We start from the raw sequence: 17,500 nt of genomic DNA, 5'->3' as shown, positions 1-17,500 counted from the left end.
CTGAGAGAGGCGTGTCTAAGTGGTGAGTGTCTGAGAGGTGTGTCTAAGAGGGGAGAGTCTGAGAGAGGTGTGTCTAAGAGGGGAGAGTCTGAGAGAGGCGTGTCTAAGAGGGGAGTGTCTGAGAGAGGTGTGTCTAATGGGGGAGTGTCTGAGAGAGGCGTGTCTAAGTGGTGAGTGTCTGAGAGGTGTGTCTAAGAGGGGAGAGTCTGAGAGAGGCGTGTCTAAGAGGGGAGTGTCTGAGAGAGGCATGTCTAAGAGGGGCATGTCTGAGAGAGGTGTATCTAAGAGGGGAGTGTCTGAGAGAGGTGTGTCTAAAAAGGGAGTGAGAGAGGGGAGTCTGAGAGAGGTATGTCTAAGAGGGGAGTGAGAGAGGGGAGTGTCTGAGAGAGGTGTGTCTAAAAGGGGAGTGTCTGAGGGAGGAGTGTCTAAGAGAGATGTGTCTCAGAGGGCAGTGTCTCACAGAGGAGTGCCTCTGAGGCACTTCAGCAGGATTTATCATGTGATAAATCACCTCACTGATAAATCATCTCACTGACCACCTGACCACTCACTTCTGACATTCTGTTGTGTTTACATGTAAACACTAGTGCATTAATCAGGGGGGTCATGGGGTAACAAAACAAAGCAGAGCAGAGAAAAACAATCAAACAAGTTAGCAAATATACCAGACACCAGGGACATGAATAATCACAAAGACAGACAGCCTGGAAGACAGGGCACAGGGTTCAAATACATGAACTAACAAACTAACAAAGACATAAACTAGACACAGACGAGAACCATAATGCTGGACAGAGAGCCAAATGATGGGGTGTGACCAAAACAAAGGAACACAAAACAAAGACATGACGGACAGGTGAGGAGCGGCCAATCGTGACGGAGATTACTCAAGATACTATGTGACTGATGTGATTGACAACCTGACAGATCTCCCTGAGGCTCAAGTGAAATGACCCCAGTCCACAATAACACATTCTTCTGCAAACCCACAGAATCTGAGCTCCACAGGACTCCACTGTGTGTCATTCCACTGTGTGAAAACCCCAGTGATGTTTCAGCGGCTTTATTTTGTTGTTGTTGTTCATTGGTTTATTGTCAGCAAAAGCAAAATCAATCACCGAAGACTGAAATATTGGAAAGTGTGTTAAGACACAGGAGGGTGAGAATGTCTGTGAGTGTGTGTGTGTGAGAGAGAGAGAGAGAGAGAGAGAGAGAGAGAGAGAGAGAGAGAGAGAGAGAGAGAGGGAGGACCCTCTAGGCAGAACAGCCCCTCCTAACTGCAAGGAAGGACAGAACGTTCAGCGTACGGCAGGACACCTTAGACGCTCCGTCCTCGTGTCCTTTACTGTGACAGCAACATCTCCACAAAATCTCCACTAGACTCCCGCTGAAGAGGAGAAGACATGAAACCAATCAGGAGCAGGTCATCTACAACAGCTCCACCCACACATGACATCTACAACAGCACCATCCACACAGCTCCACCCACACAGGTCATCTACAACAGCTCCATCCACACAGGTCATCTACAACAACTCCACCCACACAGGTCATCTATAACAGCTCCACCCACACATGACATCTACAACAGCACCATCCACACAGCTCCACCCACACAGGTCATCTACAACAGCACCCTCCACACAGGTCATCTACAACAGCTCCATCCACACAGGTCATCCACAACAGCACCACCCACACAGGTCATCCACAACAGCACCACCCACACAGGTAATCTACAACAGCTCCACCCACATAAGTAATCTACAACAGCGCCACCCACGCAGGTCATTCACAACAGCTCCACCCACATAAGTAATCTACAACAGCGCCACCCACACAGGTCATCCACAACAGCTCCACCCACATAAGTTATCCACAACAGCACCACCCACACAGGTAATCTACAACAGCCTCACCCACATAAGTCATCCACAACAGCACCAGCCACAAAAGTAATCTACAACTGCTCCACCCACACAGGTCATCTACAACAGCTCCACCCACACAGCTCCACCCACACATGTCATCTACAACAGCTCAACCCACACAGGTCATCTACAACAGCTCCATCCACACAGGTAATCTAAACAACTCCACCCACACAGGTCATCTACAACAGCTCCACCCACACAGGTCATCTACAACAACACCATCCACACAGGTAATCTACAACAGCTCCACCCACACAGGTCATCCACAACAGCACCACCCACACAGGTCATCTACAGCAGCTCCATCCACACAGGTCTAGGAGCAGAACTCAGAAGAGTGACAGAAACATTTAACTGAACATCAGAACATCAGGCAGTGACAATGCTTGGTCATTTAACACACACTTGCACACACACACACACACACACACACACACACACACACACACACACACACACACACACACACACACACACACACACACACACACACACACACACACACACACACACAGTCTCTCTCTCTTCTGTTCAAACAACAAAACCTTTTGTATCATGAATTTCATGTGTCATTCTTTCGTTCTTTCTGATACACAGAACGAGACAGACTCATTCTTTTGTTCTTTCTGATAAACAGTACAAGAAAGACTCTTTCATTCTTTCGTTCTTTCTGATAAACAGAACAAGACAGACTCTTTCTCGTTTCTTGGCTCGTGAGCCTAGCATCTCTCACTTGGGGAAAAGTCTCATCTGCAGTAAAATCATCCCCATTCAATCATTTTATTATATGAGCCAGTGGAGGTGAGAGAGCGGAACAGATAATTAACTCGATCAGCATGCTGGGAGATGTCAGCATGTGGGTCGTCTTTCACCAGGCGCTGGTGGCCAGGGGCTCGTCTCAGAGTGTGTGTGTGCACGTGTGTGTGTGTCTGCACGCGTGTTTGCGTGCGTGTGTGTGTGCTTGCTCTCCCCCAGCGATGTTAACGGCCGTGTAAAAGCTCCTCCTCCCCTCCCCCACCCCGCTGCTCTAGGCTGCCTCAGTCACAGAGCCAGAATGATACCCAGCGGGGCCTCCAAGAGCCGCTCAGTTTCCAGGAAGTACAGTGCAGGGAGCCAATGGGGTTCCCCGTGCATCACCCCCACCACACACACATACACACCCTGGAGTGGAGTCAGCCAGCATGAAGGCATAAACACTTCGAGCTGACCATCATGGTCACACACACACACACACACACACACACACACACACACACACACACACACACACACACACACACACACACACACACACACACACACTCACAGTAAGGAGAACACTAACAACAGTAAATCACTCTCAAATGCAGAGCTGTGCTTACTGTACATTAATGTAGTGGGCATGTCAGAGTGAGTGTTTTACTAAAGGGAATATTTATAGCACTTTCCCCTTCAAAATAAAAGTACTGCCTGAAATATTCTACAGTGTCTACAATTTATAGTTTATTAGTATATTTTTACTGCTGCATTTTAATGACAACTGTGTAAATTGCACCATGCATAAATTACTGAACTCTATTTATGGTATAGATATATCATTTTATGACAGGTATATGAGCATTTTATTCTGTTTATGTTTCCTGGATCCCAGTAAGTCCTATTAACCTGATATCTGCTGAGTTGTTGATGAGAAGCCTGATTACATTCCTTAGCCATGTCTGTTATCAATACATCCCATTATCAATACATCCAGTTTGTAACACACCTCATTATCAATACATCCCATTATCAATGCATCCTGTTATCAATACAACTTATCAATACATCCCATTATCGATATATCCTGTTATCAATACATCCCTTTATCAATGCACCCTGTTATCAATACATTCCATTATCGAAATATATTCTGTTATCAATACATCTTATTATCAATACATCCAGTTTTTAACACACCTCATTATCAATACATCCCATTATCAATACATCCCGTTATCAATACATCTTGTTATCAATACATCCCTTTATCAATACACCCTGTTATCCATACATTCCATTATCGATATATCCTGTTATCAATACATCCCATTATCGATATATCCTCAGGTTTAACCATTCAGATGGTAATTATTTTATCTTTGCAGACATTCATCCTTAAATTAATATAAACATCACACAGACATCAAGCAAAGACACAATTTAATCTCTTAAGCCAGTCAAGTCTATATGTAACATGAATGGTTTTGTATGTGCATGTGTCTTTGTGTGTGTGCATGTGTGTGTGTTTGTGTGTGCATGTGTGTGCTTGTGTGTATCAAATCAAATGTCAACAGTAATATTTCAGTGAGGAACAGTGAGTAAGACCAGTATTGTGGTCTATGCTGTCAGACAGTGATATAGACGCGCCTTCAAATGGCAGCAGAGCATGAAGACTCTCATGAAGACTTCACAAATACTCTGAAGACTCTTTTTAGTCCTAACTGAGAGCAGTGGTGTATAACCATCTGACTAAAATCCAGCTTCATCTGTCCCTGTCTTCATCATCCTTCTCTTCATCAATCTCTCTCTTTATCTTCCTGTCCATGGTATTGAACGTAACGTGTTGCTGGTGACTGTTTCCTCAGCAACAATCAGGGCGGAACCCCATGGAAACCAAACCAAACTCAAGGAATAATCCAATCTATTATGTCCTTTGTAACTGCAGAGAGCAAGAGAGACAGATAAAGGAAGGAGAGAGAAAGCAAGGAAGAGAAAGACAGGAATAGGAGAGAATGACAGGAAGAGGGAGAGAAAGACAGGAAGATGAAGAGACAGAGGAAAGTCAGGAAGAGGGAGAGGCAGACATGAAGTGGGAGAGACAGACAGGAAGAGGGAGAGCTTTGACACAGTGCAAGTTTCTCCTCTCCAGCTCTGGGAGAAGTCACCCTCTTCTCCAGGGGCATCAGCCTGGCATTTGCTCAGTCTCTTGTTATCTCAAGACTCCACTCCTGCACTCCATGGTGGATCCCCACTCCTGCACCTTGTGGTAGATCCCCACTCCTGCACGTCCTGGTGGTAGATCCCCACTCCTGCACATCCTGGTGGTAGATTCCCACACCTGCACCTTGTGGTAGATCCCCACTCCTGCATGTCCTGGTGGTAGATCCCCACTCCTGCACGTCCTGGTGGTAGATCCCCACTCCTGCACGTCCTGGTGGTAGATCCCCACTCCTGCACATTGTGGTAGATCCCCACTCCTGCACAATGTGGTAGATCCCCACTCCTGCACCTTGTTGTAGATCCCCACTCCTGCATCTTATGGTAGGTCCCCACTCCTGCATCTTGTGGTAGGTCCCCACTCCTGCACCTTGTGGTAGATCCCCACTCCTGCATCTTGTGGTAAGTCCCCACTCCTGCACCTTGTGGTAGATCCCCACTCCTGCACCTTGCAGTAGATCCCCACTCCTGCACATCCTAGTGTTAGATTCCCACTCCTGCTTGTCCTTGTGGTAGATCCACACACCTGCACCTTGTGGTAGATCCCCACCCCTGCACCGTGTGGTAGATCTCCAATCCTGCACCTTGTGGTAGATCTCACTCCTGCATGTCCTGGTGGTAGATCCCCACTTCTGCATGTCCTGGTGGTAGATCCCCACTCCTGCACTTTGTGAAGATCTCCAATCCTGCACCTTGTGGTAGATCCCCACTCCTGCATGTCCTGGTGGTAGATCCCCACTCCTGCACTTTGTGAAGATCCCCACTCCTGCACCTTGTGGTAGATCCCCACTCCTGCACCGTGTGGTAGATCTCCAATCCTGCACCTTGTGGTAGATCCCACTCCTGCATGTCCTGGTGGTAGATCCCCACTTCTGCATGTCCTGGTGGTAGATCCCCACTCTTGCATGTCCTGGTGGAAGACCTCCACTCCTGCACCTTGTGGTAGATCCCCACTCCTGCACCTTGTGGTAGGTCCCCACTCCTGCACCTTGTGGTAGATCTCCAATCCTGCACCTTGTGGTAGATCCCACTCCTGCATGTCCTGGTGGTAGATCCCCACTTCTGCATGTCCTGGTGGTAGATCCCCACTCCTGCACTTTGTGAAGATCTCCAATCCTGCACCTTGTGGTAGATCCCCACTCCTGCATGTCCTGGTGGTAGATCCCCACTCCTGCACTTTGTGAAGATCCCCACTCCGGCACCTTGTGGTAGATCCCCACTCCTGCACCTTGGGGTAGATCCCCACTCCTGCACCTTGTGGTAGATCCCCACACCTGCACTTTGTGGTAGATCCCCACTCTTGCATTTTGTGGTAGATCCCCACTCCTGCACGTCCTGGTGGTAGATCCCCACTCCTGCACATTGTGGTAGATCCCCACTCCTGCACCTTGTGGTAGGTCCCCAATCCTGCACCTCGTGGTAGATCCCAACTCCTGCACAATGTGGTAGATCCCCACTCCTGCACGTCCTGGTGGTAGATCCCCACTCCTGCACCTTGTGGTAGGTCCCCACTCCTGCACCTTGTGGTAGGTCCCCAATCCTGCACCTTGTGGTAGATCCTAACTCCTGCACAATGTGGTAGATCCCCACTCCTGCACCTTGTAGATCCCAACTCCTGCATCTTGTGGTAGGTCCCCACTCCTGCACCTTGTGGTAGATCCCCACTCCTGCACCGTGTGGTAGATCTCCAATCCTGCACCTTGTGGTAGATCCCACTCCTGCATGTCCTGGTGGTATATCCCCACTTCTGCATGTCCTGGTGGTAGATCCCCACTCTTGCATGTCCTGGTGGAAGACCTCCACTCCTGCACCTTGTGGTAGATCCCCACTCCTGCACCTTGTGGTAGGTCCCCACTCCTGCACCTTGTGGTAGGTCCCCAATCCTGCACCTTGTGGTAGATCCCAACTCCTGCACAATGTGGTAGATCCCCACTCCTGCACCTTGTTGTAGATCACAACTCCTGCATCTTGTGGTAGGTCCCCACTCCTGCACCTTGTGGTAGATCCCCACTCCTGCACCGTGTGGTAGATCTCCAATCCTGCACCTTGTGGTAGATCCCACTCCTGCATGTCCTGGTGGTAGATCCCCACTCCTGCACTTTGTGAAGATCTCCAATCCTGCACCTTGTGGTAGATCCCCACTCCTGCATGTCCTGGTGGTAGATCCCCACTCCGGCACCTTGTGGTAGATCCCCACTCCTGCACCTTGGGGTAGATCCCCACTCCTGCACCTTGTGGTAGATCCCCACACCTGCACTTTGTGGTAGATCCCCACTCTTGCATTTTGTGGTAGATCCCCACTCCTGCACATTGTGGTAGATCCCCACTCCTGCACCTTGTGGTAGGTCCCCAATCCTGCACCTTGTGGTAGATCCCAACTCCTGCACAATGTGGTAGATCCCCACTCCTGCACTTTGTTGTAGATCCCAACTCCTGCATCTTGTGGTAGGTCCCCACTCCTGCACATTGTGGTAGATCCCCACTCCTGCACCGTGTGGTAGATCTCCAATCCTGCACCTTGTGGTAGATCCCACTCCTGCATGTCCTGGTGGTAGATCCCCACTTCTGCATGTCCTGGCAGTAGATCCCCACTCCTGCACTTTGTGAAGATCCCCACTCCTGCACCTTGTGGTAGATCCCCACTCCTGCACCTTGTGGTAGATCCCTACTCCTGCACTGTGTGGTAGATCTCCAATCCTGCACCTTGTGGTAGATCCCACTCCTGCATGTCCTGGTGGTAGATCCCCACTTCTGCATGTCCTGGTGGTAGATACCCACTCCTGCATGTCCTGGTGGTAGATCCCCACTCCTGCACCTTGTTGTAGATCCCCACACCTGCCCCTTGTGGTAGATCTCCAATCCTGCACCTTGTGGTAGACCCCCACTCCTGCATGTCCTGGTGGTAGATCCCCACTCCTGCACATCCTGGTGGTAGATACCAACTCCTGCATGTCCTGGTGGTAGATCCCCACTCCTGCATGTCCTGGTGGTAGATACCCACTCCTGCACCTTGTGGTAGATCCCCACTCCTGCACAATGTGGTAGATCCCCACTCCTGCACCTTGTTGTAGATCCCCACTCCTGCATCTTGTGATAGGTCCCCACTCCTGCACCTTGTGGTAGATCCCCACTCCTGCCCCTTGTGGTATATCTCCAATCCTGCACCTTGTGGTAGATCCCACTCCTGCACGTCCTGGTGGTAGATACCCACTCCTGCATGTCCTGGTGGTAGATCCCCACTCCTGCACTTTGTGAAGATCCCCACTCCTGCACGTCCTGGTGGTAGATCCCCACACCTGCACTTTGTGGTAGATCCCCACTCTTGCACCTTGAGGTAGATCCCCACTCCTGCACCTTGTGGTAGATCCCCACTCCTGCTCCCCCCATTGTTCTATTTACCAGTGTCACTCCACTGTTCCGTTTGTTTCAATGGCTTCCTTTACCAGCTTGAAAGAGGTTTAAAACTCTAATGCTGATAAAAAAAGCCAAATATGGACCTGCTCCCTCCTACGTAAAGACAATATGCAATCTGTGTCTTGACCCCTTCAGCAGGGCGGAGCTAGCCTTTTAGCATTGGGGTGGGCAGAGGTATTTTAGGAGGGGCTCAGACTACGACACTGAATATTCAAAATTGTATGTATATGCATGCAATGGGGGGATGGTACCCTGATACAATGTTGCTACTTTTTGATTGGCTGTTGAGTAGCTACATTTGTCAATGTATTGACTGGTGTGTAGCTTCAAGCTTCTTTTGAAACTCTGCAGGAAACTGCTTGATGCTTTGCTCTTTGTTCACAGTTAAAGAAAAAAAGTGGTGCACCTTGTTGTCCTAGTAACTTCTGTTTGTGAGAGATACACGGTGTGCAGAGGTGGAAAGAGTACTGAAAAATTGTAATTGAGTAAAAGTATCATTACTTTGCCTAAAATCTACTCAGAGTAAAAGTAAAATTACCCATCTCAAAATTTACTCGAGTAAAAGTACAAAATTATTTCATTTAAAATGTAATTTGAGTAAAAGTTACTTAGTTACTTTCAGTTATTTAATGCATGGATGAATCATGAACCAAATTCAACACAAGTTGTTTTAATCAATTTCAAAGCATATTTAAGTGCACATCCACACTTGTAAAAGATCAGCTGGGCTCAGGAACATACTTCCTCACAGCACAAGGGCAGTCACAACCTGTACCATAAAGTGCAAACTATTTTCAGTCCTATTGTCCAACGGACAACACAATGATAAGAATAAAGAAATTTAAATAACAAATTATTCAAAAAACAAAATGCACACAAAATTAGATGCCCACAAGATGCCACAAATCAAACTAAAATGCAACAGGATTCCACTACTCACAATAAAATGCCCACAGGATCCCACATCAAAAATTTAAAAATGCTCATAGGATCCCACAATTCAAAATACAGTGCCCACCGGATCCAACTATTCACAATAAAATGCCCACAGGTTGCCACAGCTCAAAATAAAATATAAAATGACCACAGGATCCCACATCTCAAAATAAAACAAAATACGCACAGGATTCCACTATTTAAAACGCTCACAGGATCCAACTATTCAAAATACAGTGCCCACAGGATTCCACTTTTCACAATAAAATGTCCACAGGATCCCACAGAACCTGATAGATAGAAGATTTAAAGATAGAACAATCTCATCCTTTTGGAAATAAGTGCACCAGATTATGACCTGATTATGAGACAATGGAAAGGGCGCGCGCAATGCAAGGGCGCGCGCAAGGCAAGGCCACGCAATTGCCCGCATTTAATTTTTCACTATCAATATTTTTTTACTCAGTAATGTGAGGGCGTTCAAAAGTAGTGAAGTAAAACTACATGGGTCAAAATTTACTCAAGTAAAAGTAAAAATTACATATTTCAAAAACTACTCAGAAAATTACAAATTACTCATAAAAAGTACTCAATTACAGTAATGTGAGTAAATGTAATTAGTTACTTTCCACCCCTGACGGTGTGGAGTGTGTGAGTGTGTGAACTGTGTTAACTGTATGTGTCTCACACCCAGTGCATAAGACTTCAGAGCCCTGCAGTCATCCGGGGTGACACCTGCGGTGTCCAATCAGATTTCAGGGGGATCCAGTGCTACCCCAAACCCTGCTTTGGCTCTGCCTATGTCCTCCAGACATCAAATAAAGACTGCTGGAAGACATGCATAGACTCCTACACCCAGAGAACTGAGAGCTGTCATCTCTTTGTAAAACACTATTTAAACTTCGTTAGGCCCTTTTATATTCTTGTATGTGTTTTATACTTGTATGTCTGTCTGCTGACTTGTTCAGTAATTGCTCTTGAAGTTTTTGTGTTCTGTGTTGAGCTTCAGCTCTCATTCTAGGGCTCAACACTCACGGTGGTCCTGGTGGTGTCCCAGCTCAGGGTATTTTTGGGTCCAAATCTATTTGTACTAGCTAGAATACTCTGAGCAGACAACCAGGGCATGTTTGTAAGTGGCACTGAATAAGAGCTATATGTCATAAATGTGAATGTAAATGAGAGAGAGAAGGATAGAGAGGGAGGGAGGGAGAGAGAGGGAGAGAGAGACAGAAGGAGGGAAAGAAAGGGAGAGAGGAAGAGGGGGAAAGTGACAAGGAAACAAAAAGAAATACAGAGAGAGATGTATGTGAAACTCACACTTCCATATGCACACAGTTTGTAGGATGATGTCAAGTCATTTTCAGTGTACCTAGATGTCATTTTGTTGCAACAGGAAGGCAGATATCTAACATGTAGACACTTGTAAACATTATGTGACTGTCTGATGTAGTCTCCTCCTAAACAACACATGTCCATGTGGTACTCCTCTTTAGTCAAGATTTAAGATTAAGATTTAAGATTGTAGAACTGATAGGATGCTGCAGTATCTCAGCAAACATGATGTTTGACACAGATTTGTGGCTGTTGGCCAGGTAGGGGAACAGAGAGGAGAACACTGGATTCTCCCACAATGCCATGGGCTTCTCCGCATATTTATTTAGCTGAATATTTAAAACATTGATTTTTATGGTTGTCTTGGTGCTTAGCTCAGATGGGTAATTCCCTCCTTCCATTTGGTCTGCTTGTCAGAAGATTGCGGCTGCCAGTAAGACCTTATTTCTGCTGTCCATAACCAGAGTGGGACCTGATGCTTTGTACCAGAGGTGGGACCAAGTCAGTGTTTTGCAAGTCTCAAGTAAGTCCAAGTCTTTATCCTCAAGTCCCGAGTCAAGTCTCAAGCAAAGACAGTCAACTCAAGTCAAGTCTCGAGTCAAGACAAGCAACCGTCAAGTCAAGTCCCAAGTCTCAAACTTGGAATTTCAAGTCCTTTTGAGTCTTTTTTTTTTTACAGGCACCAGCTCTTTACGAATGCTACGCTGATGCGTTTCTTTACTCGTTTTGTTGGTGTCCGCCAGCCAAAAGATGACAGATCATTTACATTTTATCTTCTCTTAATTACATAAATGTACTTAAACAAGAATGTTTCGTTACATCATTTTACACAAAAATAGCAAGCTTCATCGTAAGCAAGATGCTGTCATATGAATGGTTATTCTAAACATTTGGATAAAATGTTTAAATATAGACTAATAAAAGGTTAGGGTTATTTTTCATTGTTTTCTGTTATTGTGGGGTCACGGTGTAGGCTACTATTGTTACCTGGAGATTCAGTGGGGTCACATATTCTGATGGCTGCCGTCAGAATTGGTGACCCCAGTTAAAAAGGCTCACCTGTACATCCCATTCATGATTTCTTTGTTGGCTGCAATGGTGAGGGGATGGTAAATCTTGTTTAAGTACATTTATGTAATTAAGTGACGATAAATGTAAATATAAACATCTGTCATATTTTGGCTCGTGGACACCAACAAAACGAGTAAAGAAAGTGCATCAGCGTAGTTTACGTAGCATTCGTAAAGCGTTTGTGCCTCTGAACAGAAACTGTGAAATAGCGCCCCCTGTGGTCACAAAATTCGACGGTCACAGAATCTGGTGTAATGCCGGTCTGCGTCAGAAGGACGAAAATGAAATTAATGGGGCGCACTTTATAAATATTAATATGCGTTTTAAAATTTAGATTTGGGGTAAAAAAAAATCAAGTCTTTGCAAGTAAACAGGTTCAAGTCCAATTCAAGTCCCAAGTTATTGGTGTAAAAGTCCAAGTCAAGTCTAAGTCTCTGAATATTTTTTCAAGTCAAGTCAAAAGTCTTAATATTAATGACTCGAGTCTGACTCGAGTCCAAGTCATGTGACTCGAGTCCCCACCTCTGCTTTGTACTTCCACAGCAAGCCAAGAAGAACAAAGAGATGTCCGCCCCATCACAGTCTCCATCCCATCATCAAAACCTGCCTTTGCCATTCACAGTGTTGCGAATAACGCCGTTAAAAATAACGGCGTTAGGTAACGGCGTCATTTTGTCAGTAACGGGATAATAATAAGCAGTTATAATAATAACAGGCTAGTGGGGAGTAACAAATCTCAATAGGTCACAGTTCTCAGTGTAACACCTGTTTAACTTAACAAGTCAGTAAGCGATTGGCTAAGGCAGCATTATGGTAGCCAATCAGAGCCAGTGTTTTTATATGCGCGCCGAAGCACACCAGTGATACATGGCACAAACAGAGAAGAGGCAGAAATGGCAAGTCAGGAGCAAGCCGAAGAAAAATTTGCATTTTTAAGGTGGCGATATAAACATTATTTAAGAAAATACTTGAAGTTCCTGAATGTCTACCAGACTGGGTATTTGATTTATTTAATTAAGAATAGAGGTTTTATTGTTAAGTTTACTTTTGTTGTGAACAACCCAGTTGTCTCAGGTTGAGAGAATTTAATTTGATAGATGTAAATGCACTTTATATAGTGTAACTGGTTACTTTTGCTTTTTTTTTTTGTTTTTTTTTTTTTTTTTACAAAGATTTGGGATTTTAAAGGATTTTATCCTGCACTGGTCTGTTGATGTGCAATAAATATCAAAAGTTAATCACTTTTCTGATCTACTCATTTCAACTGACTGAGAAAACTTTCTTTTTCAAAAAATCCTTATTCATTGGCATATAACTTTTTTTTTAACTGTAATTCAAATAGTTATTTCCCTGGTAACGAGTTACTTTTATTATAGAGTAATTCAGTTACTAACTCAGTTACTTTTTTGAACAAGTAGTGAGTAACTATAATTACTTTTTTAAAGTAACGTTCCCAACACTGGCCATTCATAACCACCACGTCAACTGCAGCTCCAGGCTGTTCTGGGCTGTTCCAGGGATGTTCCGGGTTGTTGCAGGCTGTTCCAGGATGTTTTTGGGGTGTTATGGGGTGTTCGAGGGATGTTCCAGGATGTTCCAGGCTGTTCCAGGGATGTGTTACGGGGTGTTACAGGGTGTTACAGGGTGTTTGAGGGATGTTCCGGGATATTCCAGGATTTTCCAGGCTGTTCCAGGCTGTTCCAGGATGTTCCGGGCTGTTCCAGGGCTTACAGATGGCACCTTTGGCAGCTCCCACCCCCAAGGACACTCGAGCACAGCACATCTTCCCTCTTCTGTGTCTGTGTGTGAGTCGTTGAATTAAATAGCTATTCTGGAAATGGCCTTCTCTGGTCTCTCCACACACATGCTAGAGTATTCAGAATGAGTGTCTGACTGGCACTGGGTGTGTATTCTCAAACAAGATGGCAAGACACGTGTTTGGAATATTTGCTAACTTACTGCAGAGGTTCTGGGAGACACTGAACAGGGCGCTAACACGTAGTCTAATGATGCAACACAGCCACATCGGCATAGCAACCAGGCCACAATCATATCATTTCTTAGAGTTCAATCAAAAACCCACAATCTTAAATTGGTCTTTCACTTCCCATAACTCATTAGCAGCACTAACGTTGCCATGCCTGTTGTGAATTACTTGTCTATTATGAAACAAACTCCAAGCTCAACATGCTTGAACAAAAACTCCCAAAACAGCAGAAAGGAGGAATGTTCTAAAATCTAGGGGTTAGTGTTGTACCAGCCAGGGGTTAGTGTTGCACCACCCAGAGGTTAGTGTTGTACCACCCAGGGGTTAGTGTTGTACCACCCAGGGGTTAGTGTTGTACCACCCAGGGGTTAGTGTTGCACCACCCAGAGGTTAGTGTTGTACCAGCCAGGGGTTAGTGTTGTACCAGCCAGGGGTTAGTGTTGCACCAGCCAGGGGTTAGTGTTGTACCAGCCAGGGGTTAGTGTTGCACCAGCCAGGGATTAGTGTTGTACCACTCAGGGTTAGTGTTGTACCAGCCAGGGGTTAGTGTTGTACCAGCCAGGGGTTAGTCTTGAACCAGCCAGGGGTTAGTGTTGTACCAGCCAGTGGTTAGTGCTGTCTTAGAAAGTGGTCTCTCAGGAGACGAGGGCCTGGACTGATCTCACAGAACGTTCTATTAGTGTTATAAACCAGAACAGACTAGCGATGACATCCCACACCCCACCATCTCACATAAGTGCTATATATATTTAGAGGAAGTGTTCTATTACAGGAATTCTAATGACACCCCACTCTCTTGGAGAGAGTTCTAATTAGAACCCATTCTATTAGAGTGAGTTCTAATTCAAACCCATTCTATTAGAGGGAGTTCTAATTAGAACCCATTCTATTAGAGGGAGCTACTCTATAATACAGAGTATTTGAAAAAACTACATATTTTATTTTTCATTTAATAAGCATGATAAATATTTTAATGACAACATAATCTATAAGGCTGAGGTATGTAATGTGTTGGCCTGGGTTTCTGTCCATCTGCCTCTCTCACTCCCTCTCTCCATTTCTCTCTCTCTCTCTCGTTAAAGCTCATTCCCAATGAAATACTGCATTATGGCCAGATGTCTGCTGTTCACTGATGGCACACCATGACTCATTCTAACATCACATACACACACACACACATGCACGCGCACACACACACACACACACACACACACACACACACACACACACACACACACACACACACACACACACAAACAAAAAACAACATATATCCTCTTGGGCTAGACTCCTCACACCTACGAAGTAAGCTGACTCAGCTCTCAGTGTGTGTGTGTGTGTGTTGTGTGTGCATGTTAATGTTATAAGAGAGATGTTCCTTTACCTTTGCAAAGGTGGGTGTTCTTGTCCGGAATTATTGTGTGTGTGTGTGTGTGTGTGTGTGTGTGTGTGTGTGTGTGTGTGTGTGTGTGTGTGTGTGTGTGTGTGTGTGTGTGTGTGTTTTAGTGTTATAAGGGAGATGTTCCTCTACCTTTGCACTGGTTGGTGTTCTTGTCCAGAATGGTTGTGTGTGTGTATGTGTGTGTGTGTGTGTGTGTGTGTGTATTATAAGAGAGATGTTTTTCTACCTTTGCACTGGTTGGTGTTCTTGTCCAGAATGGCTTTGGTGGATACGATCTTCCCATAGCTGCAGAGGAACAAGACTAATTTAGACACTGAAGAGACACATATGAAAGGACAAAAGGACTTTTACTACAGGACATCACAAAGGCAGCAGAACGCACATTCAAAAATAGAACCACCAATTCCAAATTTGTACAAACACACAATATCCAAAAGTCACACGTTTCCTTGTGTGAAATTCTTTACACACTCTGTGTGTTCCTAACACGTCTGTGTGTGTGTGGATGTCTAGGTGTATCTATGTCACTGTTCTTGTGTATTTGTACAAGTGTCAGTGTGTTGTGTGTTTCAGGGCTCTGGATGTGTGAGACAGCAGAAGTAATCAGATGGGCTCGTCTCCGTGAGAGTGTGAGAGTGTGTGTGTGCTTGAGCGTGTCTGTTTTTTCCTGCCATATTCTTCTTCAGTGGAGAAAATAGTGCTATTTCTCACAGCACAATGGAAATTTGATTTGATTTACTGCCTACTGAGGAAGTGTGAGTGTGTTTTTGTGAGTGTGTTTCTGTGAGTGTTTCTATGAGTGTGTGTGTGTGTGTTTTTCTGAGAGTGTGAATCTGTGTGTTTTTGTGAGTGTGTATTTCTGTGCGTGTGTGTTTGCGTTTGTGAGTGTATGTTTCTGTAAGTGTGTGTTTCTGTGAGTGCATGTCTGTGTGTTTGGAGCACCGTCCAGGACAAAGTTCTGCTATGTATCCACTTAAAACTTTAAAAAAGTTTCATCTTCTCCATTTAGTTGCAATTACTGACAGCACCCCCGCATGCTAGCAGATGAACTGCCCTAAGCAGGTCTACATTTCTTTGTGTATAAAATGTGTCACAGCTGTGGAATTTCTAGGAGAGCTGCATGTTTCAGGCAAATTCAGGCAAACCATGATCTCCTGATGAACCACCACAAGCCTCCCAGCTTCCTCCTTCATGGGCAAGCATCCAATCAGAGTGGCTCTACACAGGAACACAGGGAAGTGGGATTGATCTGACCAACCATGGGACTGCGGAAATTATGAAATCCAGGAGCTGATAATGCAGACACCCAATACCAGTCCCTGTAACCAGTCAGGCGGTCAGGAATGTGGAACACTGCCATTGGTACACAAGTCAGGTTGTGTTTTAAGAGGGTTTCATTTATTCTGTTTCAAAAGGCCTAAGTCCAGTTTAGTCTGGTTCCGAGTGCGCATCTGAGCTGAAATGTAAACCTTGATGTAAACTCTGATGTAAACCCAGATTTAAACTCTATGGTGACCGAGAAGGGCAAGGCAAATGTATAAGATGTGCAGCACTTTTACCAATAGCCTACTGAGACAAATTTACAAATGAAGAATCAGACATAAAGGGCAGGTACAACACACAGGAAGTGCTCTTTCAGTTTGTAAATTTATTTCGATAGCCTACTGGTAAAAGTGTCATACATCTTGTAAATATGTTTGTACTTTTGTAAATTTGTTTCCGAAAAAAAAAAAAATGTTTTGACTTTCTTGGCCATCATACAACTCTGATGTAAACTCTGATTGTAAACATTCTCATGTGCCTTTTGTGTCATCAGTATGAAGGCTGGATGTTGATGTTAGCAGTGTGGCACATTTCTGTAATAAGTAATTAAAAGCTTATTTATGTCTTTGGAAATGTTTATGGGAATTAAGGGTATGGAATTTAAAGTTCCATCCTTCCCTCACGCATGAACAAGAACCCGAGATACTAGAACTCTTCCACTTGAGGCAAGGACTCATTCCTGACCCAGAGAGGGCACTCCACCCTTATCCGACTGAGTACCATGGTCTCAGTTTTAGAGGTGCTGATTCTCTGATTCGGTTGCAAACTGATCCAGCGAGAGCTGTAGGTCCTGGCCCGATGATGCCAACAGGACCTTGTCATCTGCAAAGGAGACACGGAATCCTGAGGCCACCAAACTGAACCCCCTCCACCACTTAGCTACGCTGAGAAATTCTGTCCACAAAAGATATGAACATAATCTGTGACAAAGGGCAGCCTTGGCGGAGGGAAGGATAGAACAAGAGATTGACAGGCAGATCGGACCGTTCTGGTGAAGAGAGAGCTCAGCAAAAAGGCAAAGCTCTCGATTTACTGGTCAATCTATGTTCCAGCTCTCACCTATGGTCACGAGATCTGGGTAGTGACCGAAAGAATGAGATCACAAATACGAACTGCTGAAATTAGTTTTCTCCACAGGGTGTCCGG

The 17,500-nt window shown here is 45.2% G+C and overlaps 1 protein-coding gene across 7 annotated transcripts in view; it reads right to left on the bottom strand.

The window, feature by feature from the left end:
• Positions 1-17,500, bottom strand: part of LOC143514701 (RNA-binding motif, single-stranded-interacting protein 3-like) — a 131,251-nt gene that overhangs the window by 81,537 nt on the left and 32,214 nt on the right. For all 7 annotated transcript variants that reach the window (XM_077006221.1, XM_077006224.1, XM_077006220.1 and 4 more), the window contains one exon: positions 15,258-15,316. In XM_077006221.1, the coding sequence (XP_076862336.1) occupies positions 15,258-15,316 (59 nt within the window). The remainder of the gene's footprint in view (positions 1-15,257; positions 15,317-17,500) is intronic.

Source organism: Brachyhypopomus gauderio, chromosome 5 (genome assembly GCF_052324685.1).
Source record: "Brachyhypopomus gauderio isolate BG-103 chromosome 5, BGAUD_0.2, whole genome shotgun sequence".
Lineage (NCBI taxonomy): Eukaryota > Metazoa > Chordata > Actinopteri > Gymnotiformes > Hypopomidae > Brachyhypopomus > Brachyhypopomus gauderio.
Note: the sequence above shows the minus strand (reverse complement) of the source record. Positions and strands in the feature narration are given on the sequence as shown.